Source organism: Coturnix japonica, chromosome 3 (assembly GCF_054131305.1).
Source record: "Coturnix japonica strain WE chromosome 3, WE-NBRP24, whole genome shotgun sequence".
NCBI classification, from domain to species: domain Eukaryota; kingdom Metazoa; phylum Chordata; class Aves; order Galliformes; family Phasianidae; genus Coturnix; species Coturnix japonica.
In genome coordinates this window covers 81748099-81773920 of record NC_140665.1, presented here as the reverse complement: position 1 = coordinate 81773920, position 25822 = coordinate 81748099, and the positions used below count along the sequence as shown (strand labels likewise).

The following is a 25822-nucleotide window of genomic DNA, read 5'->3' as shown; positions in this document are numbered from 1 at the left end:
TGTCTATGTTATGATAATGTATTTTTTATATCTGCAGGGAGCTAAACAGAAATATTTTCCTGTAGGTAACTTTTTTGTTGTTGTCACTTCTGTACCTTTTTCATTGGAGCCTCTGAGAAGAATTATTTCAAAATGAATAATAGGATGCAGGCAGATCAATATTGCACTGTTTTTAACATTACTGCTCAGACAATCTCCCATACCAGAATATCATTTAAAAAAATATTAGTTTACACTTGAAAGAGAATCTTGGTTGACAGTGGAGTGTAAGTAAAAGTATTTCATAAATGTAATAGACATAAACAAGCAATCTGTAACAATTATTTTCTTAAACAAATGTTGACTTTGTTCAACAGCTACTTGTAATCAGATTTATAATTTCTTGAACTTAATCATTATTCATAACTATTCCTGGAATAATTTGGAGAGTGATTCAAGTGCTGTATTTCATTTGAGAGCACTGATTGCACGTATTAGATTACTGACATTCAAGATATTTTGATATGGGACGCATCACTCTCCGACTGTCTAGGTACAGCTCTCAGTCAGTTTTCAGCTACAGTATTGTAGGTTTTTTGAATGGTAAATGTAACTGAAATTGTTGTGCATTAATATACTAACTTAGCCAGCAGCTGTCTATGTGAGCACATAGTGTGCTTACATAAATATATCAGACTCAAAATTAATTCCCTAAAACTGAGAGTGGACTTACAAGCAGTGTGGATGAAAATGAAGTTAATATATTAAAGATTTTTCCCAATGTCATCTGAGCTCAAAATGAGCATAGTCACAGTAGAACATTACCTTCCAGGCAATGGGATTAATTCAGCTTACTTGTAAAGTAATTATATAAACATACTCAACTTTCTCTTGATGGAGTGTATGATATTTTAGATACATACAGAATCATAGAATCATAGAATGGCTTGAGTTGGATAGGACCTCAAGGATTATAAAAGTCCAACCCTATCTGCCTAGGCAGGGATGTCAGCTGCTAGATCAAGTATTAGATCGTATTGTCCTTAGCTCCATCCAGTCTGGCCTTAAACACCTCCAGGGATGGGACATCCACAACCTCTCTGGGCAAGCTGTTCCAGCACCTCATCACTCTCAGTAAAAACTTCCCTCTGACATCTAATCTATATCTATATTCCTTTCGTTTAAAACTGTTTCTCTTTGTCCTATTACTATTTGAAACACTGGAAGGCTGCGATGAGTTCTCCCTGCAGCCTTCTCTTTTCCAGGCTTAACAAGCCCAATTCCTTCAGTTTTTCAGAGGAAAGGTGTTCCAGCAGTTGGATCATCTTCGTGGCCCTCCTCTGGACCCTCTCCAATAGCCCCACATCATTTCTGTGTTGGAAGACTCAGATTTGGATGCAGAACCCCAGGTGGGGCCTCATGAGGGTAGAGTAGATGGGGACATGACCTCCCTTGCCCTGCTGGCCTCTCCTCTTCCGATGGAACCCAGGACACCATCAGACTTCCACGCTGCAAGCACACACTGCTGGCTTATTTTAAGTTTTTCACTAACCAGTACCCCTAAGTCCTTCTCACCAGGGCTACTGTGAAGCAGTTCATCATCTTGTTTGTATACATATCTGGGATTGCCTCAGCCAAAGTCCAAAACCTTGCACAAGGAGAATACATCTTTTATTTCTTGAACACACTTCGCATTCTGTAGCATTTTTTTGCAATAATTCTAGTAGCAAGTTAAATAAAATTTACAGGACAACCAAGGGTGAACTGGCACTAGTGGTGCCAGAGATAAATCTCATCATATACACAGAACTCATGATCTTAGGCCTAAGAAAATGCTTGAAATGTTGACAACAGACAGATAACATACCACCTAGCTCTGGTAGAAAGCAGCATGAAAAATCTCATTTAAGCATTTTGGAATACTGTAGGCTTTTCTGGGTAGAGGAGGGTGTTGGAATAGAGAGCAGTATTACAGGAGGAGGAACCCAGAACACTCATCTTTTGGTAGTGGATATTAATATCTCTTCTTGATATATTTTACAAAACAAAGTGACTGCATTCAAAGGTCAGCTCTAAACTGAGTGCATTTTGGATCCAGTCCTGCAACAGCAGACCTATTTTCGTTGGTCACTGAGTAGGGCCTACAGTGTTTGTATCACCATAACATCCAGCTAGAAGTTACACATGCAAGGGTAGGCAAAATTTGTTACATTATTGTTGTTGTATTACTATTATTTTTTTAATGAGAGAAATAATACAGAATCATACAAACAAGAAGAATATGCGATAAAATCCCACACAGTAATCATTTGGAACTTAAATAAACATTAAATACAAGCCATTAAAGTAAGAAACAAGCTGTATTGTAACAGCAGAAAGGAAGCGATTGGACTGATATATTGAGTACTGCATTTTTTATGTCACGAACACAATCCTTAATATATTTCTGAAATGACATAACTCATAGCACAGTATCTAAGTTCTCCAACTTTATATCCTTGAATAATGCTTTTCATGGAATGAAGCCAAAATGGTATGTCAAATTCCTTGCACATATTAACACATATTAAGATAATGTTCTGAACAATAAATAGATAAATCTATTCCTTAGCAAGAAACAGACAATATCAAGTCACATTTTGTGAGCCAGAATGCTTATTCATTAGCCTGCTTTATTTTAAAGCTTTCTGAATATTAACTATAATCAATTGCATGCATTTATTTGTAAACTTTTTCCTTTTTGTTTTTTTTTTTTAATAAAATGAACAATGAATGTTTATAAAAAGTAGATGATAGAAAGTGCCTCTCCAAATGAAAAATCTTTTTCTTGATTATTAACGTACAGATAAACGTAATTCATTTACATTACACTCAGTTATGGAAGGAAACAATCAGCAAATGAATTCAGCATAAATAAACTTGTTTATATAATTTTAACATTCCCAGACTGTTCCTGGAAACTGTGATGCTCATGAATTCTAGAAACCTTTGGTTCTCTTGGCAGTGCTAATTAGAAACAAGACATCATTATCTGTCATTAGCATTCATTACTTTCAAGCAACACGAAGCATAATTCACATAAGTACAAGCACCCACCTGAAAGTAGGATGCAATAGATTTTATAAAGAAAAAAAAAAAAAAAGATCAATTCATAACAACTTCACAGATTTTATTCCTAAATTTTTAAAGCATCTCAGTGTACTTTAACACTGGAACTCTGAAACATGGATCACTTGATGTGCGAAGGCTTAGACTTTGGTAATCTATGTACCAGTTACTGAAGTGTTGATAAAATGAGACTAAAATCTCTTTAACTTCCTCAGATAGATGCTTTGAGGTCTTAGTCTCTTATTGTCTGTTCTGACTCGATATCACTTTTGTTAAGCAAACTGCAGTGCTTACAACATTAAATTTTGATAACTGATACAATTAGATTCTTACTTCCTATGCTAACAGGATCCTATCTAAAACTATTTTTTTGTTTGTTTGTTTGTTTGGTTTTTTTCATGTAAGATTGCATTTGCAATGTTTCTATGCTTCTCCCACATACACTAAAGAGGCAGTCAGCAGGACTTAACACACAGTTGCCCATGAAAGAAAAGCTGTTCACACAAAGCAGCATGTTACTTCTTGGAAGACAGGTGAGAAAGAGTTGCATTCACAGAGCAGACAGGAAGCTACATTAAGCCTGTAATATACATTTTCTTTTTTAACCTTAATACACTGTACTGAAGATGAAAAATACATTCATGCTTCATGTGAACTGCAATATTTGCAACTTTTAAAAAACAGGATTTCATAATATTTTATAGTGGAAAAGTTTGCATAAATAAGTCATATTTCTAGGAATATGAGACTTACTGGAAAATCTCTGTATAATTATGCATTACATTTATAGGAAAGATAAGAAATATTTAGAATAAATGGATTTCTTATACAACTAAGCCTTAAACCATATGGTACTTTACAAAGTAGATTCTTGGAACTAATGGAGTTATTTGGTGAAAAAGGTAGTGTAAAAAATCTCCCATTTTCTGAAAGCTAAATTTTGACAGTATTTGTATTTTTAACAGAGAAGAATTCATTTATTACAGTACTCCCAGGCTTATTCTATTGTTCATCATTTTGTGTAAAGTTGACCTAAGTCTTGTCTTGTTGAAACTCATACAATAGGCCTCAGTCAATTAATTCAGCCTATCCAGATCTCTCTGTAGGGCCTTCCTACCCTCAGGCAGATCAACACTTCCTTCCAACATGGTGTCATCTGCAAACTTACTCAAGGTGTACTCAATCTCTGTGTCCAGATCATCAATAAATATATTAAAGAGGGCCAACCCCAATAGGTGAGGAACACCACTAGTGACCAGACACCAGCTAGATTTAAATCCATTCACCACCACCTTCTGGGACCAGCCCTCCAGGCAGTTTTTTACCCAGCACAGAATACACCTATCCAAGCAATGGGCTGCTAGTTTCTGCAGAAGAATGCTGTGGGAGACACAGTCAAAAGCTTTACTAATGTCTAGGTAGATTAAATCCACAGACTTTCCCTCATCAATGTGGGTCAGCAGGTCATGAAAATAAATGAAGATGGTCAAACATGCCTCCCATTGCCTTAGCATAGCTTCAAGGAGGATGTGTTCCATGATCCTCCCCAGTACAGAGGTGAGACTGACAGGTGAGTAGTTCCCAGTTCTCATTCCTCCTTTTTACTCTTCTTAAAAATGGATGTGATGGTGCCTTTTTTCCAGTCACCAGTTACTGCTGAGTATTACCAAATGTAACATAAAACATCTGCAGACACAGTATTTGCAAAGGGAATGATACAGAATTTTAGGAATCTTACCCAGTTTTAGAGGAGAAACTTTACTTCAGAGCAACTAAATTTCCATTTTGCTCATTGAATCAAGTAAATGAGAAGTGGCATTTGAAAACAGTTTCTGATGATAAATGCTGTAAGTGGATTGCAGTGAAGATACATTAAATGTCATATTCTAGGCTTCATAGCTTAATTTATTTGAACAAGTTGGAAATAAAATACAGGGAGATCTTTATTTATAAACAGGTGGATATAATCACAAAACTAAAATGAAATACGATGAAGTATAAATACATTGCATTCTGGTTAAAAAGATAGAGAAAACAAGTAGTGAAAATAATAAAGAACATCACATTTTACACAGAACCAATGTAACCACTCTACCTTATTAGCATTTGAATTATATTTATGGGTCTCTACACTATAAATGAATACTTTGATAGTCAGGGAGAAATGATTAAATATCCAATCAAGATTTATGCATGTGATGCTAAATAAATTATTCACAGTCCTATCTAAACATCACTTTTAAAATAAGGGCAAAAATGTTTCTATTAGCTGTGGATATTTTCCTACAGTACTAATCTCAAGGAACTTTTTACAGTATAGGTTGTCAGAGAAATTGGAACTGGTTGATTGAATATGTTTATATGATCATTGATTTAAGTATTTATTAAAAATTATTCTATCTATCTTCAAAGAAGATAGCTGACATCTCTTTGCATTTTCCTACTGACAACTACCACAACACCAAGCTGACAACTAATAAAACTCTTCAGTAAGACATTATCGGCATATGCAAATATCACTGTGAATTTCTCAAGTTTGTCTGAAGACTCTTCCATATTTACTTCAATTACTTTGATAGTCAATGAAAGAACAAAGATCTTACTTTTATCCTGAACCTACAGATTTTCCATATTTTGACAGAAACCCTTCCAGAGCTCTATAGCTGGGGATTCATTTGGGGGGAACAGAGATATTTGGAAACCACAGGCACAGAACACTGAACTACACAGCATCTACAAGGGATAGGTACAAAAACAACAGTGCCATTGGAAAGAGATGATCAGTCTGGAGGCTACGGCTATCTGTTCCACACATCCAGAGCACATGTAAAAATCCTTTTCCTTATATAAAGTCCAAATCTCCCCTCTTTTACTTTGAAAACATTTCCCCATGTCATGACACAACAGATCGTGCTAAAGCATCTGTCTCCTTCCATTTTGTAGCCCCCTTTTCATGTTGAAAGGCCACTATCAGGCCTTTTTATTACTTACTACAATTAAATACAGGATGCAAAACACATGGAAGTCAGCATCTTATGAACAAATTCATTATGTATTCAGTGTTTGAAACCTCAGATTTAACTTAATTGTTCATAAAAGTATTTCCATCAGTGGTACAAGCGAAGCAAATCAACCTGGAGTTTGAAAATTGGGTACTTTATAGTTAACAAAATATCTTCCTAAGTCCAATTAGATTAACCTGTGTTGTTATCTTGAAATCTAGAAATGAGCTCAGGATGTCATCTAGATCATTAAATCTGCCTATAAGCAGAAAACTTTATTTACATAATTTACTGAAATTTGTCTAATCTGGTTTTAAAAGGAACAATGAGGGATATTCCCAAGAACTGTTTTACTATTATATTTTCTCCCTAATTTATCCTAAATTGTTACTGTATTTTTAGCTGGGAACTTGATAGTATCCATGAAATAAACTCGTAAGCCAAGCATAATTATGTATGGCTGGTTTTAGAATTATACTTGTCTGAAAGTGTTATTTTGCCTGCAGCACAGTACTTTTGAAGAAGACATCTTTGGAATTAGATATACATATGAAGTATTGATATCTTGTGGTCAATCAAGGGTAAACAGGATGATTTAGAGCTCAGGTAAATACACTCTGCTGATGTAAATAATTCCTGGAGATTTAGCTGGATAAAATGCTTTTTGCTTTACTTCCTAAATCATTTACAGTGTGTCTCAGACTGAAATCTTAAACCACATAAGTGACATGGGCTGAACTGTGATCCATGTTATATATCTGCCTATTAGGTCAAGGAATATCAGATCCCTACTAGCAACCCACACTGCAGAAAAGGGAACTATAAATATAAGCTGTAGAGTAGATTGCACAAATTTAATAATAGAAATAATAATAGCCAAGAAAATAAAGTTTCTTTTCAAAGTCAATAACTTGTGGTATATTCAGCCCCAGTGGCTGAATGTGCTCTTGCAGTTTTCAGTAAGTCTATGTCATTATAAGAATGAGAATCAGAATTGCAGAGCCTGCTACAGGTTGAATTGATAGGCATTGCTATGAATATTCAGTCACTGAGATACTGCTTTATTGGTACGGTGATCGCAACTATCTGACATATCAGCAAAACAGAGTTGGCAGCATATATGACCTAAAACATCTTTTTTTTTTTTTTTTTAATTATATTTTTGTTATTATCATTGAGAAACAGAAGTCCACATGACAGAGCTGTTATAGGGATCAACCACAGATAACTATATCTTTTGAGTTAGATGAAATTCAGTTAGAGGAAAGTTATGTCTTCCTATTTGAAATTGCATGATAGATACTTTTCCTCTCTTCTTCTTTAATCCTTTGTAAATTTGTACTGGAATTTATCTAACAATGTGTATAAGTCTTCAGATCAAGTAAAAAAATTAGAATTGATTTCAGACATATTAATGACATTTTAAGACTTAAGTTTTAAGACTTAAGAGTCTGTAATATCATAAACAGCATTTCCGCATCAGTTTGTTGGTTTTTTTTTTTTTTTTGTTTTTTGTTTTTTGTGAAGTTGACAGGTCAAAACCAAGTCATAGCCCCAGAATGATCTGTATGCCAGCATGGAATGTGTGTCTAGAAGATCACTGCCTATATTATTACATTAAGAGTAAATATTTTGCCAAGAATTGCTTCAGTGCCTTAAAACTGGGGTGCTATCATCAGTGAGGCTGGGTCCAGGCAGGTAAGAGAAGTACCCCTTATATATGTCATCTTGCAGTGTACAACATTGATGAGATATGTCATGAGAAATCCTGTGTAACTGTGGGGATGGCTTCTAAGTCAGCAATGGTTTGCACTATTTCTGTCTGTCTTTCAACACTGAATTACTTATTCTACTTCTTAGTATGTTACAGGTTTTCTGATTTTTTTGCAAGTGTATTTAAAGCTTAGGATGGAAGTCACAGACTCTTCTTTCTTTATACAGTACTCACACAGCAACTCATTTTACACCTGAACTATAATTTTAAACAAAAGCCAGATGGAACAAAAGTCAGAAAAGCAAGCCAATCAACCAGACCAGGAAGCCATAGCCAATGTACTAACTACTTGGTCACTAAAAAAAAAGAAAAGGACTGTCTGAAGTCTGAGTGTTCAACCCAGAATATGTGGAGAAGGGAAATGATATCAAATGCAAATTTTAAGCTTCAGAGGACAATTGCTAATTCCTTATTCTTTTCCCTTACAGGCAACCGTATAGTTGGACAGATGATGTACATGTGGGTTAAATAAAATACAACCTTTATGGTTCATCTTCTGACTGGCCAGGCAGTTCCAGACTTCCTATCTATCTCTTTTAGCTGTGAGACATGGTACCTATGAAACAATTTTGAAGGTGCTAATAGAGACACAAATGTCAGTGGAGATGTGTTATCAGAAGGTGGATCTGATTCACCAGCTACTGATTCACTTCTGCAAAATCATTCTGGCATTGGCTGTGAAGTTTGGACACATTTTGTGTACAGTACAGTCTGATCCCCTATCAGACTTTAATCAAAGAGGTAGATCTTGAATATCTTCTTACAAAACATTTAATCCTTTTCTCCTGGTGATCTATTGTTCGTAGCCTGTGAATCATGGACAGTGGTGTTGGCTTGACAGACTTCTAAGTTTCTGTTTTATGAGTTTGCTTTTAGACCTATAAAAATTGTAATTCTATCCCTAACTATTTATTTATTTATTTATTTATTTTTTGTGGGAGTAAAAAAGGACTGTTGCCATCGTACGTTCCTACAAGGTTTGAAGGTAAGGCATCATTGAGGATATCAGTGTGCTAATGCTGCTAGTAAGTATGAAAAAGTGAGGAAGCAGCATATTTTTAAAAGCCTGCAGAAGAACATCAATTACCTTAGCAATGAATATTGGGCCGGTGATTGTCAAAGTCAAGCCGTCTCACTGGTGAGAACTGAGTCTAGCTAAAACCTGTTCAGTAAAGGTACATACCAGAACTCTGTCGGACAGATAGAATATAATTTTTACAAGTTTCCATGCAGGGCAAGGGCAAATTTAGTTGGATATTACCCAGTTGCAAAGATGAGGCACTGTTGTTTGAGAACAACAAGCTAACTATTTCCTTTACCTATCATCTGCTCCTCATTATTGACACGGGTGAACAGGCAAAACAGGGATGGTCATCATACTCAGAAAGAGATTCTACATGTCTAAGATTCATATTTTCAACTAAAGTAGTTATACCAGAAGTTTAGAAGCTTCGAGCGGGTCTTACTACTGAAATCCATCTCAAACTGGATGGAAAGGAAGGGAAAAAGATGTTCTAATTCTAACTAACTCAAACTACTGTAAAACATTGCCTATGCAAAACGTATCAAATCCAGTGTCCTTCCCCGCCCATTCAAATGGTTGTTTCCATGTTCTCTTTGGTGGCAGATAATACTTTCATTCCAATTACCTTCAGGTCTGTATCTTCGCATCAGTATAAATATAGTTTTAAAAATAGCAAGGCTTCTAAATGTCCTTGCTAAAGCTGTAGTCTTCTATGGAATTTTAAATAATAATTATAAACATATTTCGGAAGCCATTATGGGACAGAAAGATGAGGAGGAAAAAAAAAGTGGCTTCAGAAATATAGTGTCTGTTATTTAAAACAAGACAGTCCTCATGCAATGTATGCCACTGAAATAACTGTATTTCTTATGACCCATACTTCTTTTCTCCTCAGACATAACAAGGGAGAAGTGACACTTACCATAGCTATGATCCTGCTTTTTTTCTTCAAGTCACTTTTGTGTCCATTTCAAGGGTCTCTTGAGGTGTATTTTAGCTCATTCAGCCATGCAGACTTATTGTGGGTTTCACTCCAGTCTGATACCAAGATTCTACCATAGTCACTTCCACAATGATCTCATACCCCTATTATCATTCTATTATTATCAGACTACTGTTATGGGGGACAGAACACTCTGGAAGAGTGGCAGTTCATTAGAGAAGAACCTACACAAAACCTATTGCTGGGTGTGCAACTTTATTTCTGACATTCAGTACAAATCACCAGATAACTACACAAAAGAACAATGTTTATGCCGACTTGCATATGGACAGTCTGGGTGCTGAGTGTTTTTGGTGCTACTGCTACATGATTCTGTCTAACAGCACAGTGGTGTATGCTGACATCATGATCATTTTTTTCTGCTCTTGGAAAAACCTAGTTTATAAAAAGTCTAAATCGTGTCTCTTAGGTAATGAAAGACTGTGGGCCCTCAGAAGAAGTATATGTATGTGTGGGTGGATAGCCTCTGGTGAGAAAATCTAAAGTGGACATAAAGCATGGGTTATGGCCATAGCAGTAGCAGGCTATCCAAACAGTATTTTCACTCAGTGCATTGAGAGAGCAGGGCAACAAGTTACCATTCACTCTGCTCTAAATCACTGTGAATTCTTCCTGTGTTCATTTCTTCGCAGTGACACATTCTTTAGTTTGAAGTGTCAACCAGAGTAAGGTTTGGTCAATGCGCTTGGTGAGGCTGATAATCAGAGCAGAGTTTGGACCTACTCTAAGCATTTCCATATTGATTCCTTAATGACTCATAGAAAACAAGGGGAAACTTTGTCCTTAGCGGGAGCAGGAATCTTGGGAGTTCTGCATGAAACCACTGATTTCAATTATTTTTCATCTCATGCTTCAGAATTTCAATCAATTCCTGCAGAGGGCAGTAATGATTTTTTTTCTCTGAGCACATATTTTCTACAAGATTTTCTTGTTTCTCCAGGAAATCACACAGTGGATGAGACGAATAAGTACTCTGAAGTGGTACAAAGTATCGTTCTTGTTAGGTGTATGCATGATTTGTGTTGCTCCTATAATCAGATTTATTAAAAACATGATCTGAGATTGGGGGAAAACCTTTTCAGTATTTAAAGCAAAATAAATATTTATGTTACACTATTCATGTATACAATTATACTATTTCAGCTCTTTATGGAGGTATTTCTGTAAGGGGGGACGAATGACCAGCAAGGTACAGAAATCTGAACTGTGTATCTAATGGTCCATTTGTTCTTTAAATCTATGAAATCTGAGTAGTGTGTTATTCCCCAGGTACACTCATTGAAATCAAAGGACTTCATAAGGCCTTCAGTGACACTCAACATGGATGAATATGACTGTGTATCCTGCCACATATTACAAAAGGAAAATTTGTATTTGACGTTTTGTAATAGAGTAGGTATCTTGGTTCTAGCTCACATTAGTAGTGAACATATCTGACTATTTTATACCATAGCTATTTAATTGACCAAATTACTTGACTCCGTAAATTTTCTTTTTTTTGAGTCAAATTATCACAGTAAGTTCTATCTTGTAACAAACTGCTAATAATGATGTATTTGTAAGTTTTCTGCATGGAATACCATTTTCCAAAGAAATTACAGGTTAACACAGGTGATGAAAAAGCAATATAACCTGAGAGAGAATTCCAACTAATCATTGCTTTTTAAACTAGAAGCAATATTTGCTGCGACACTATCATAGCAAAAGACAGGCTGAATTCTTTTGAAGTAATTGGAGTACATCTGACAACAAGAATATCTACCTACTCAATGACATGACAGGCGCAGCTAGTAAGGCATAATTACTTAAAAGTATGTTGTCATAGTATCATTGAAGGTGTTCACATTCAGGTGCGACAAGTACTTTTAAACATTCTTCACTGCCTGTAAAAATACTTACAAAGTTTTTTCTGTCATCTCAAATGCCATTCTATACAGCAGCTTTAGAGTGGAACTTAATTCTTACAGGTATTTTCATCAGCAAAATGTTCAATGGGAAACATGGCCAAGAAAAATAGTGTGTAGAACTCTCCATATAACAATCACTTTCTCATCCAGTGAGATACAAATGAACTCAAAAAACATAGATTTTCCTTTTTCATTGGCCTTTCCACAATCTAACATGCATTCTTAGTAACCAATAAGTGTATTTTCTGAATAACTAACTGGTTGAAACACTATTTTATCCGTCACCTTAAGTGGGGAAAGAATGTCATTCACATTTGATAAACACAGGCTAATTGCGTGTGTGGTGTATGTGCACCTAAAAAGTGATCACATATACTGCCTCTTTTTAGTGATATAAATCGTAAGTGTTGTGAACATGATTCTTCCATTATCTCAGAGGGTAAGGACATAAAATAAGATTTCTAAACTTCTCTGCCTTTATCAGCTGCTGAGAAAGTTAATGGCTGGGAGCAGATAGCTCTAGCATCTTCAGGCACACAATTCCATTTTATGGTTTACCTCAATATAATTTTCAAAAAAAAAATCTTTCTTGCTTTGCCAAAAATCTTGTAAAAGTTTTAAATATGAGATGCCCTTTACAACTTTGCACTACTCAAAAAATAGAACAAAATGCAGCAACAAAAACAGTATGACACCAGGTAGTAAAACAGTGTAATCACTTGCTTTTTAAAAACAAAAGCAAAAAAAAAAAACCTCTTAAACTGCAACATTTAAAAAAGTCAAGCTGTATGCATTTCTACTTCATCTGAATTATTGTACATATTAATTCTGAACAGTATTATTACTATTTGATAGTTACTTAAAGTAGTATGAGCTACTGAAGAATTTAATGTGGAAAAATAAACCAGGACATTTACATAAAAAACTAAGAGGAAAGATGTGTCTCCATTTTTAAAAATAATGAAAAAAGTATGAATGCTTACCTTTGTGTTTGGGTGGCATAACTGTTATCATATGTCTCATAGCTTGGATCATCATATTCACCCCCATATCCATCATCATATCCCTAAGAAAAAACAAAACACCAAACCTTAGAAGAGTGTAAAATCAAAGAATATTATCAAGCTATAAGAGTAACCTGCATCAGCATATACACGCTGTATTTGTCCAATATTATGTAGAACACGCAGCTTCCTGACAATAATTGTAAATTGTGAAGAATAACTTAACATGGCGCAAGCGTAAAGAAACCAATTACTCATCTAAGAATTAAGTTTATTCATTGACAAACTGTAGTGTATTGTCCAAGCCATATGCTTCAACAGGTTTCAACTGTTTAGTCTGCTGACGAATGACAATGAAAACAATCAGTTTCCAGCAATTTGTTATATAAATGGTTGCATAAATACCTATAGGTGAAATGAACAAGTGGCAGGACAAATATTCTGACCGTACAATACAAAAACAGAAGAAAAAGGAGACATTCTAGAGAATGATTTTTTTATTTCCTTGAGTCTATGCTCATTCAACATCAGGACAACAGAGCAGTCAAGCAATTATACATGGAAACACTTCTATACAAATTTTGTGAACTGATACTTTCTGTTAATTGGAAAATTTTCCCCTTATGTCAAGTGTGGAAGGAATTAGGAGGCTTAAGAATCTATGACTAAATGCTAATTATAGCAGAAGACAATCAGTTGTTTTTTTTTTAACAAACTATCCAAAAGTTTAGATAGGTTGAGGTAGAAAGGACAACAGTGGGTAACTGCAAAATAATAGCAGCCCAGTAAACATCCACTCCAGCATACTATCATAACCACAAAAGTACAGTGTTAGTTTGATACTTCATTAGTTCTGCTAATTATGGGGAACTTATAAACAGGAGGAAGATCACGTTTTTACATGCATAGATAGCATTAGGACAAAGGGAAATGGCTTTTATCTAAAAGAGAGGAGATTTAGTTTAGATTTTATGAGGAAATGCTTTACTCAGAGGGTGGCAAGGCACAGGCGCAGGTTGCCCAGAGAAGCTGCAGATGCTCCATCTCTGGAGGCAATCAAGGCCAGGTTTTGGAAGGGGCCCCGAATGGACTGATGCAGTGGATGGCATCTTTGCCCAATGCATCAGAGTTGGAACTGCTTTGGTTTTAAGATCCCTTCCAACCCATGACATTCTATGTCTCTACAACTGAGCTGCATTAGAACTTCCATTAGAGAAAATGTGATGGGACTGCAGATGATAATTCCATCTCTAAGACATTCACATCAGCATGCAGTAAGTAAAAGGTTTGGTGTGGAGTGTGGCCCAAGAATAGCTGGCTGAAGAAGGGAATGGTAATGCAAGACCAGAGAATGGAACAAGGTACAGGTGAGGTAGCCTTCTTGTAGTTGATAATGAGAACTGTACCTAGCCATGTAGGCTGGATAAGGCTGTAATTATGCCTCAGTCACTTCACTAACCTTGCCTAGGCCTAAAAACCTGTGGCCAAGATGCCAAGGGTCTGAGCTATGACTGGAGGTTGTCAAGGAAAAGTGCTGCCTTTGGCAGAAACATGGAGACCATAATATCATGTTATGATTATTATACACACAATCCCTCATGTTTTTGGGAACTGAAAATGAGGTCTTAAGGAACCAAATAAATAAATACCAAATAAATAGCAGTTTCTTTGCTTTTCTGCAGAGTCATGTGTTTTATATACTCATGATTATTTTAGTTTGCATACCTTGTAAATGTTTGCCCCCCTCCCCCTGCCCCCTTTCTTATCATGGCAATTCACAGGTAAAAGGGGTACAAAGTCAGGATGCTGGAGGACAGCCCCAGGAGCTCCCCTCAGCTGGTCTAAGAACCACCAGCTTGCAAAACCGCCCCTCAGACCCCAAAACATGATGCACACATTTATGACGCAGGTCTTATAACCTTTCCTAATCTAATTTACTTTCCTCAGAATCTGTAACCTTACCCAATCTAATTTACCCTTACCTACCTTAACCTATCTTCCTCTCCCCCCACCCACAAATACTGATTATTAATAGACTAATACACTGTTTGCTTAAAATACGTGTGATTACAGATCAGATGTACAACATCTAGCTTAGAATTCATTTAATAAATTGTTCAGGAACACCTAAAACTGTATCAGTGAAGTACACCACAGTCACTGTCTTCTTGCTGGGTGAATCAAACCAGCAAATGGGGTGAGACAGCAGGGAGATCGGGGAACAACCTCTCCCAGAATCTGAACTCCACACAAGCCTCATTATCTTCTATTTCAGAGGAAGTGCACCATTTTTTTTGGCCGTAATTAGTATAAATTAATACTAAAACATAGTCAAACACATACTCCTGCAGGCTACAGTGGTATACTGAATACTACATGTCTAAATATACAGTCATGCTTCTGGGGACAGGCTGAGAGCAACAATGAACCATCCAAAATAGATATTAGTGACATTGACTACTGTACTTCTGAATAGGATCCAGCCACTGTAAAGATGAGAATGATGCAAGTTCCTATATAAAGTGGAATAATAGCTAGAGGACAGACATTTCAGCATGCTTTACCCTACACATAAAAGAAAAGGCAAGAATTACAAATTAGCTCTCTCAGTGCCTTGATGCCTGAGGAAGATCAACTTTCAGCACCAGTAGGGCAGAGAACTATTGTAACAGATTTTAACAGCTTCCTGAAGGGCTCAGCAGGTCAATATAGTGCAAATGTTTCAAGTGGAATGGTTGAAAAACAAGGAAATTGTAAAAAGCATGTTTTTTTTTTTTAATATATTTTCCAGATAACATTGTATTATTTGTGTAATTCTGTAAGACAATTAACTTGTAATACCACTGGAGAACTATTTACATAAGGTACATACTGTCATTTGTTTCAGTTTAATATGCTGCACCATACCCAGAAACCCTTGTTCTATGTAGCCTTAGGCATCTAGAACTAAGATGCGGAACAGCTTTTTTCACTTCCCTAAAGTGTCTCAAACTAGCTGAGCATTTTTCTTGTGTTTAACCTTCAACTTCCTAGCACTTTCAGATTTAATGTTTGAAAGGATTTCTTTCATACATATTTTGAGAAATGAGACACCCAGATCCCATCTTTCAGCAACTGGGATTTCCTCTGGTCTTACAACAGTACATCTTGAAAAGGAGAGAAAGAAAAAGAAATATATGTATAATCATAGAATAGATTTGTAAAATTGTTTGAGTTGGAAGGGACACTTAAAGGTCATCTGGTCCAAATTCTCTGCAATGAACAGGGACATCTGCAGCTAGATCAGATTGCTTAAAGCCCCATCCTGCCTGATTTTGCATACTTCCTAGGATGGAGCATACACTACCTCACTGGGCAACCTATAATAGGACTCCAATACCCTTCTTTTCCTTATATCCAGCCTAAATTTTGCCTCTTTTAGCTTGAAAACACTTCCCCTTGTCCTATCACAACAGACCTTGTCCTCCTCAGTCTCCTTTCTTATAGCCCCCCTTTAGATACTGAAAGGCCAGTATCAGGTCTCCCCAGAGCCTTCTCCTTGCTAGGATGAACAACCTCAGACTCTCAGCCTGTCTTCACAGCGGAGATGTCCCATCCATTGGATCATTTTTGTGGCCCTCTTCTGGATGCACTTCAACAGGTCCATGTCTCTCCTGTACTTAGGGGCGCCACATCCAGACACAGCACTCCAGATGAGGTTTCACCAGTGCAGAGTAGAGGAGAAGGATCTCTATCTGCTGGTCACCGTTCTTTTGATGCAGCCCAGGATACAATTGGCTTTCTGGGCTGTGATGGAACATTGCTGGCTCACACACAGTTTGCCATCCACTAGCACCTTTTCTGCAAAGCTGTGTTCAATCATTTCATCTCCCAGCTTGTATTGTCAGTGGAGGTTTCCACAACCTAGGTGGAAATCTTATTTCATTGAACCTCATGAGTTTTACCAAGGCCCACAGCTCAAGCCTAAGTCCCTCTGGATGACATCCTGTCCCTTGGGCATTTTGACTCCACCACACAGCTTGGTGTCATCCACAAACATGCTGAGGGTGCATTTGATCCGACTGTCAATATAATTGACGAAGATACTAAGAAACACTGGTCCCAACACCGATCCTTGTGGAATGCCACTAGTCACCAATTTCCATCTGGACACTGAGCCATTGACCACCACTCTCTGGGTATGATCTCACAGCCACTTCTTTGTCCAATAAACAGTCCACCCATCAAATACATATTTTTCCAATTTGGAAAGAATGATATTATGGGGGACTGTACCGAAGACCTTACTGAATTCCAGACAGATGACATTTGTGGCTCTTCCCTTGTCCACTGATGCAGCTACATCATCACTAGGTTGGTTAGGTAGGAGTTGTCCTTGTTGGAACTGCAGTGGGGCTAATGATATTTACTAACACAAATGGATTTGAGGATTTTCAGTATAGTCCAGAACTAAAAAAGTAATATAAAAAAGTGAAAATGCTGAAGAAATTTAAAATATATATTTAGTCCAAGAAAGGACTAACTATTAAATATGAATATTTAAGTGCTTACCATTCCTCCCCCACAAGGTAAAGACAAGAAAATCTCTTAGAAGGCTCAGAATACTGCATTAAATAAGCATTGGGAACACTCACTTCAGGAGTAAATATGCAGTTCTATAATTCAGAAGATGATAGTCAGGGAAATTGGCTTATATTCTATTATCATAGGAGAAGCTAAGTATTAATTTGACTCAACACCCAAAATATATTTGGGGCTTTTTTTTTTTTTTTAAATTCAGATTTACTCAAATCTTCTCCAAGCTTCAGATGCTGATACAGGTATTAAAAATACAAATAAAGAATAACAGAAGGAACATAACTAAAACAATGCTTTCTCTTTAAATATGAGTTTTCTACTTAATGTTAAAACCCTATGTTAAACAATAACAGCCCACACTCAAACACATTGTTTAAATCATTTCTCTGAAAAGCCTTACAAAATAGGATTTTCACAGTATGCTCTGAAAAATCATGGTTTTCATCTCATAAACCAAGAAGAAAAGCAAGTCACATATTTGTAATGAAAACTGCCTCACTCACAAAATTTTAAATTCACTTGTCTTGGAAATATATGATAAAATACATGGTAAGAAATCTAACTGATTCTATTTTTCTAGAAGAGCGCCCAAACTCTTTCTGTTTTTTATGAAACTAATATATCTGGGTTAGAAAAAAAAAAAAAAAAGAAAAAAAACAAACAACTGTAAGTCAGAGTAAATATGGTCAAAAGGAAATATGTGAGCACGGGAAAAGTCTGCAAGCTGGAGAGTCAAGACACCCATTTTCATTATCTGCAGCCCCAAAAAGTAATCCTGGACATGAACAGAAGTACTCTACTTCAGATACGGTGAATACATAAAAATTCACTTCTAATTGCAACTCTGCATAAAATAAGTGGTTACTCAGTAAATGGCCTACCCCCCCCCCCCCACCCGTGATTTTTTTATTATTTATATATTTGTTTGTTTTTTTGTTGCTGGACCACGACAGAATTCTCTAACATATCTGTATCACCTTACCTCCTTAGACGTCTATAAACTAGCTGTTTGTTTTCTAGGCAGTGGTAGATTCCCTTTAGAATCCAAGTAGAGAAACAAAACATTTTTAGAGGATAATTCATCCCCCACACTTTTGATATCTATTTGAGAACAAGTTGATTAGCTCTTTAAATATGAACTTTCTTTTCAAAGACTACAATGGGAGCATGGCATGGATGTGTTTGTTAGATTTAGAAAAATAACCTTCAGGTATTTAAGTTAGTTTCTTAATTGAATGAATTTGCTGTACAAGGAAAGCTGAGCAAGTAAAAATTAGCAACTGTGAAGCAACTGGAGACTTAAAATGCAACCCAGAACACTGTGGAAGATGCCTGGGGAAGGGGTGGGAATATCAGAACAGCATCTCAGACAGCACTCCTTCAGGCTAGATCTCTTGTTAGGATATCTGACATGCAACTAGATCTAAGGATGTGCTATCAACCATGGGAAATCCTAAATCTCACCCATTTTACTGTATGTTAAATACTGGGAAGAGAATATACAAACACAACTGGAAAGTATTTTCTCTCCAGATGTACGACTTATGTTCTCAGCTAGTCATATTGCCTATCTGGCTTAACAAATATGAACATTTTTCCTGCAAAGGGTGTTTAAGGGAGGGACTGGCAAACACAGTCATAACAACCAACCACTGCTTCACTCCCATCATCACATTATAATAGGCAAGGAACTTGCAGAGAGAAGAGTTCTTAAAGCATGTCACATAAAAATGGCAATTTTAACAAGGTTTCTCTCTTTTTAAGCCAATCACAGCTATTATACTTGGTCATGGCAAGTACTCTTACCTCCTTCTCTACTTGCTCCTTTCAAAAAGCTTCACTGACATTCACAGCTCATAGTGACTTGGGAATGGTGAGTTGACTGAGCCTCTCCAGAGAGCTACAGGGCGGACAAAGATTCACTATAGTCACATACAACCATAGATTTTGTGCTTATTCCCCAAGCAATTCAAAGATGGGGAGAGCTGAGCATATGCAGAGGGCCAAACTGACAAATCTCAAGACATTAATTTTATATAATTAAGACAAATAACACTTAATTTCTCTCTACTAATACAAAGAGGTTTAAAATATAGTTGCTTTAGATGTAGAATATTCACTGTTGAAAACCTGCAGTTAGAGTAAATAGATTTCACCTAAGAATGTGGGAAGTTAGACTCATGTGTGTAAGGATTTCCAGAATCATAGTTTATGCTTAGAAATTTAAATTCTGATTAAATTCTTCTGTACGTATTTGTGGTTGTTATCATAGCTGGCCTTGAAATGCTCAGCTGTTCCTCCAGAGACAATAAAAAGAGAATCTAGATATCATCAGTATGTTGAAGATGATGTATATCTCCAGTACTAGTGAGATCTCACCAAACATTTTGAAGACAAAGTCAAGTGGAAGAACACTACATCCATCAAGAAAAATAGCAGTAGGAATAACAAAAATTATGTTGAAATTAAAATGGGAATAATCAATTGAAAAAAACCAAAACTCTATGTTATGGACTTCATAAATGCAATGAATTAGAACTACAGTCTACAGTGCCCAGGGCAAATTTGCTGTCTAGCAACAAAGAGCTAATCACCAAGATTGAACAGCAATGAACTTAGATGAGCTGTTCATAGATGCACTATTTATACTCACATATTTCAAAAGTTTAAATAAACCTGATGTTGAACAACTTTGACAATTAAAATCAATCAAACTAAACCAGCTTACCGCCTATAAATTCTAAGACTGATTCTATTCCAGATGAAAATAGGACAGTGGCCAGAAAAACAAAAAAAACCTGTGTGGTTCCAAAGTAGCTACACTAAAACAATCTCACATCTCAAAAAATTGCTGTATATGCTCCAAAATGTAGATTTGATTTTTTAAAAATTTACTGTGTAATTGTTCAAATAAATACAAAATAAGTGAATAAATATTGTATGCTAAAAAATATCAGAATGGAATGAAAAAAAATCTAATAAAAAACATCACTTCTCTGTTTCCTTCTGCATTTGCGACAGCCTACAGTATTATTTACTGCTGCAATAACTATATCATCATTTTCATCTAGATAATATCACTGCTTCTTCAAATCCTTCTGTTGGCTCAGATGTGCTCATGGAGTCACATTAAAACTTCTCATCAATATATAAAAGCTGTGTATAATCTGTTGCCACTTACAACAGTTTAGCTTGTTGCACCTTCCCTGTTTTGTCTCCTTTCTGCCACCAACACTAAAACCCTTCCTTTTCCCATTTTAGTTGGTTGTGGCTTTTTTTTTTTTTTTTTTTTTAAATTTATTTATTTATTTATTTATTTTTCATACTGATCTCCTTTAGGAACAGAATTCTAACCTCAGAGTCTATCCTTCACCCAGTTCCTATAGCAAACAAATTGTTCACAGGAACATCCCTCTCTTCCAGTCTCAATAAGATGATTTATTTTAGTACTAAGCAGCAAGTGGAGGTGAAAAACAGACAAAGTGCTTTCTTTGTGTAGCTTTGACAAGTTGCATTTTCGCACTTGTCTGAGATTGAGATCCCTGAAGGAAGGATTTTTTAATTGCTACTTTTACTGATGACTTGCACTGCTTTACATAGTACTTTGATGATAATAAATTACATAGCAAGATGCATTGTTGACAATGTACCAACATAAATGACACTTAAATGAAAGACTTATTTTATCCATGAACTGAAATGAATACAGTAGAAAGCTGTCTCTAGCTGCCAAGGAAGGATGGGCTGTATTAAACCATGGTTGGCTTTCATTTCTTAATCACATCTAATACTTCTGCTTGCAAAATTTCAAGTAAATGAAATAATGAACTAATAGATGCTAATGCTTCCTTACAGGAGTTGTAAAATAAGATTGAGTTGATATCTGTCCATGGAGCAGGAGAGTTTCTTGTCTAGTAGATAAAAGCACCTACCACAGACACACATCTCTTCTAGTTGAGTTGAGCAAACAATTGACAGCTTAAAGCATTTCATAATGGTTTAACATGCCAGCCATAATGCCTTAAAAATACACCAGTCCCATCTTAAGTAAGCTTTCTAATAATGCAGCAAGAGACGTTTCCAGCCCTTGAAAACCAGACCACAGGACTTCCACTCTCAGAGTTGTAAATATGCAAGTAAATGTTGAGATACTAGCACAGAACAGAAATGCCATGATAGGTGCTTTACAAGATCTTGATTACATTTAATTTTAAATCAAATTTCACTCTAATGTATTATTGATGCTGGAAGTAGGCAGATTAAATATAACTTGGCCAAATGCACGATAATGTGCACTAGTAAATACGTCCTCCGCCAACTGCTGATGTCTGAATTCACAGAATTCCTGCAGGGAAAGACTTTCTGGGAGTCATCATGATTAATGAAATTAAGGAGCTCTCTTCCATTTTGCTGCAACATTAAAACAAACAAGCATTAATGATAAACAAAAATAGTCTTATATTCACTGTTTGAAGAAAATACATAGATTAATTCTGTGTGAAATAGTATTGGTTTTGACCCATATATTTAACCAATAAGAATTCCATGAATTAGTAATATATATAAAAGTATGACATCTCCACCCAGGGATAGTTTTGTTCAAGTCTTCTAGACCTGTTAAGAATACTCAATATGTGAAAGTGTTACATTGCATAAAGTATCAGAAAAGTTATTTTCATCTTAAAAGGAGTTATTTTTCTTACCTCATAAAAGAGGATAAAACAATACTTGGGAGATGTAACAGTTGTGGTTCTTGTATGGCACTGTCTTGAACAATAGGGTTAAATATGATTTAATCAGTTCCATGACACCTTCCATGAACTTGCAACCGGAATAGCGTGTCTCATTATTTGTATATAGAGAACTTTTCATTTAAACTTAAATTTTGAAGGACTGACATAGTGAAAATTACTTCAAGAAACATAGGCAGATTTAAGACATTTTGGAAAAAAAATCTAGTAAAAGCAAAACAAAAGATTAAGTCGATGTAATTTCCAGAAAAGAGGAACTCCACATTTTTTCTGCTTATGACAATGATTAAACTTACTATACAGTGCTGTTTTCAATGCTTGCAGCAGTGTTTGCAGTGCTGCTAATCACATTTGAATGAAAATGTTCCTAGAAAATACTCTTGTTCCTGTGTATTGTACAGGATTAAAGAAAAAGGTGCCCACTCACTGAATGTTAACTGTCATATTTCATCTTGTAATGCAGATTATCAGTGAATGACTAGGAAACATATTTTAGCATGCTCTGTAAAACACAAAGATTAGGGATAATGTAGAATTTTCTTTGTGGTTTTAAAAGATATGTAAGAAGAGTTAACTTCACTAGAACCATCTCATACAGAAATTATTGCAGATAGGTCAAGTTAATTAAAGGCAAATGTAGAATGTGATGGGACTTCTCACTTCTGAACATAAAAATGAGCACAACAGTAAAAAATGTTTAATATTTATTGAGGTACTTAGAGGTAGTGTTTAAATTGTTTCTCCCTCAAGTTTGAGCAAGCAATTAGAGAAATTAGAGAGGAAAAAGAAGAGATCATCTATTAGGAGCTCCTGTAAAATATGACTGATCCTTTCAGCATATTTTCTAGGACTTTCTCTAATCAGAGTCTAAATACTGTCAACAGTAGGGATTCCACCATTTCTCCTGGGAGACTGCCTGACAGCCTAATAGAGGTGTCAAGACACATCTGCTAACTGTATCCCATACTATTTCTCACTGTGCAAGTGAGATGTATTCCCCTAAATCAGTATTCACCTAGGTCTGTGTTCATTTCCTTCCAGTTCATATTAAAAATAATTTACATATAATGATTCAAAGTCAATTGCGATTTTGACAAAGATAACGCAACAGATAACACAGCAACAAGCCAAAGCCTCTGTACTATCATTAAAACCTTATACAGATACCTATCTATCTCCACACATCCCTACTATTTTCCTGGGTGCAGCAAACAGATGTACTGGAAAAGGTAAGCAGTCATCTCAGTTTGTACTGCAAGAAGAGTGGTAAACACTGCAAGTAGCCACCAAAAGTGAAAGCCTTCTAACAGGTGTGGTCATTGGGATGAGTGGAATACGGTACCTACCTACGGATAGGTGACTTGCCTGAATTAAATCCTCAAAATCCAAAGACAGATCTCATGGTAAGGCACTGAACTTATTCTTCAAGACCCTGTGCTATATAACAGTCCAAATTTGCAGAATTTTTAAAGATGATCAATGCAACGCAGACATGAATTTCAGTAAAAAAGAAAATCTGTATTAAACAGAGAAGCAAAATTCTGTTATTAATTTTAGCACATTTCTAGGTCCTGTCATGCAGCAAGCAGGGATCCATCAATATCCCAGACAGTAGCAAGATACAAGAAGGAGGTGAGAATGGTTTCACTTATTTAATGCTACTCTCTTTCCACCATGCAGCAGCTCTAGTTGCATTGATTCAGTCTAGTCCTAATCTGCAAATCATCATTGGTACTTAAAGAAGGAAGATTTTCACCGAGAGGGTGGTGAGGTGCTGAAACAAGGTGCCCGGAGAGGCTGTGCTTGTCCCACCCCTGGAGGTGTTTAAGGCCAGGTTGGGTGGGGCCCTGGGCAATCTGATGTAGTACTTGGTCTAGTGTCTAGCAACCGTGTCTGTGCGGGGGGTTGGAACCTGATGATTCTAGAGGTCCCTTCCAACCCAGGCCATTCTCAGAAAAGTCAGAAAATGGACTGGATATTAGAGACATAAAAGATACATTAACTGAGGAAAGTTCATCAAAAATACAGAATGTGTTAAGATTGAAAACATTGTGTTTTACCTCTGTGCTAGCTTTTCAAATAGTCGCCAAATAACAAAAAGGAAGAAAGCATAACAGAAGTAAAAAAAAGAAGGGTTACAGAACTTTTCAATCTGAGGCTATTCATCCATAAAACAAAAATGCAAAAGTTATAAAAATGTTGTGCACTCTCAAAACACATTTTTGTAAGAAGCAGGTTATTTTACCATGCTCTGTAGATAAATATGAAATAAAATACACATACATAAATAACTGTAAATATATAGGCTCCTATCTTGCTCTTGGGTAATGGCAATACTTGAATCCCTTTCACTCGACTACATTGTATGAGTGTACAAGATTTTGAGGCTGCTGTTAATGACAGTGCTCTCTAAAATGGATGGAAAGCAGAAAGTCATGTTCACTGTAATGGAAATATCTGGTGAGATATAATTTCCACTTCCTCTTTTTAACAACTACATTAGATAAACAGTGTTAAATGTAACAGTCTGACTACATTCTAAAACAAAATAACATGTGAAGAGATTATTCTCTGGCCACAGATATGGAATTACAGTATGGACTGCAGTGATCTTTTATTTACTGAGATAGTAGAAATCTCATGCTGTTCACTGTGTTTTGAATGAATGCATTTTGCTGTCATTCCCTTGAAATTCTTGCTATGTGCAGAACCCTTTCAGCTCCACACATGACATTAAAAATAATTGTGATTTTATTTCCTCACCAGTTTAACTTTTAAAGCATGAGTGGCAACTGAGATTGCATTTATCTTTTACGTAGAAGAACCTATCTAACCCAAGTAAGTACACACATGCGAGCAGAAATATATGCAGTCATTTCCTGCATGGACTGTTTCTGTTGTCTCTCCAGCTAAGTAGAAAAATCAAACATTTTTTCTACAGAGAAATATTATTATTATGAAAAATACAGATTGCAGTATATGTTAAGCACATTTACCTCAGCAAGAGTAAATATGACTAATGGAACAAAAACAGTTTGCTAGCTACTGTTTCCTTTCCAGAACTTTACACACTCTATTTGGTTTGCAACCTGATAATATATTGCCCTGCAGGAGATCAAATTCGATTCTCAATTCTTTACTCTAAAATGAAGAAAAAGTAAAGAGTTTTTAAATTGAATTCCTTGAAATTCATTTCAGAGCTTAGGCAGCAAGCTCAACAAGCCACAGTTTTATAAGTATGGAAGGATAGAGTATTGATAGCTAAATATCAAATCCAAAGTGTTCATAGTAGGAATGCATTTAAATAGGAGCGAAGGAACATATGGATACATTCTTTCATTATCAGTTTGGAGAAGAAGTTAGGTAACAGACTACGCTTGAATATTTAAAAAATTAACAGGCTATTCTCATTGTACGAGCTATAATGAAAGAGGTTGGATATACCATCCCTATTCTTTAAAGTCTAATTTATTTATTTATTTTTTTGAACGGATTGATCATCCTTCTTTCCTCTATTATCTAGTCAACTGGTAGACCACCATTCCATAAGAGAACTACTATCTCCTTATTGGCCCGTTTTTGTCCTGTTAATGCACTGGTGAAAACAAAGACATTGATTTAGCTGTGATTTTAATGGTCATTGAGTCAGGAATCCATGTAAAAAAAGCCTCAATTATTCACACAGGTGGTAT

General features: G+C 35.9%; 1 protein-coding gene across 6 annotated transcripts in view; it reads right to left on the bottom strand.

Annotated features, from left to right (window-relative positions):
• KHDRBS2 (KH RNA binding domain containing, signal transduction associated 2) overlaps positions 1-25822 on the bottom strand; it is a 317464-nt gene that overhangs the window by 51231 nt on the left and 240411 nt on the right. For all 6 annotated transcript variants that reach the window (XR_004306588.2, XR_014944887.1, XR_001554389.3 and 3 more), the window contains one exon: positions 12781-12863. Coding sequence is in view for 2 of the 6 variants with exons in the window: in XM_015859163.3 (XP_015714649.2) it covers positions 12781-12863 (83 nt within the window). In the remaining 4 variants the exon portion in view is untranslated. The remainder of the gene's footprint in view (positions 1-12780; positions 12864-25822) is intronic.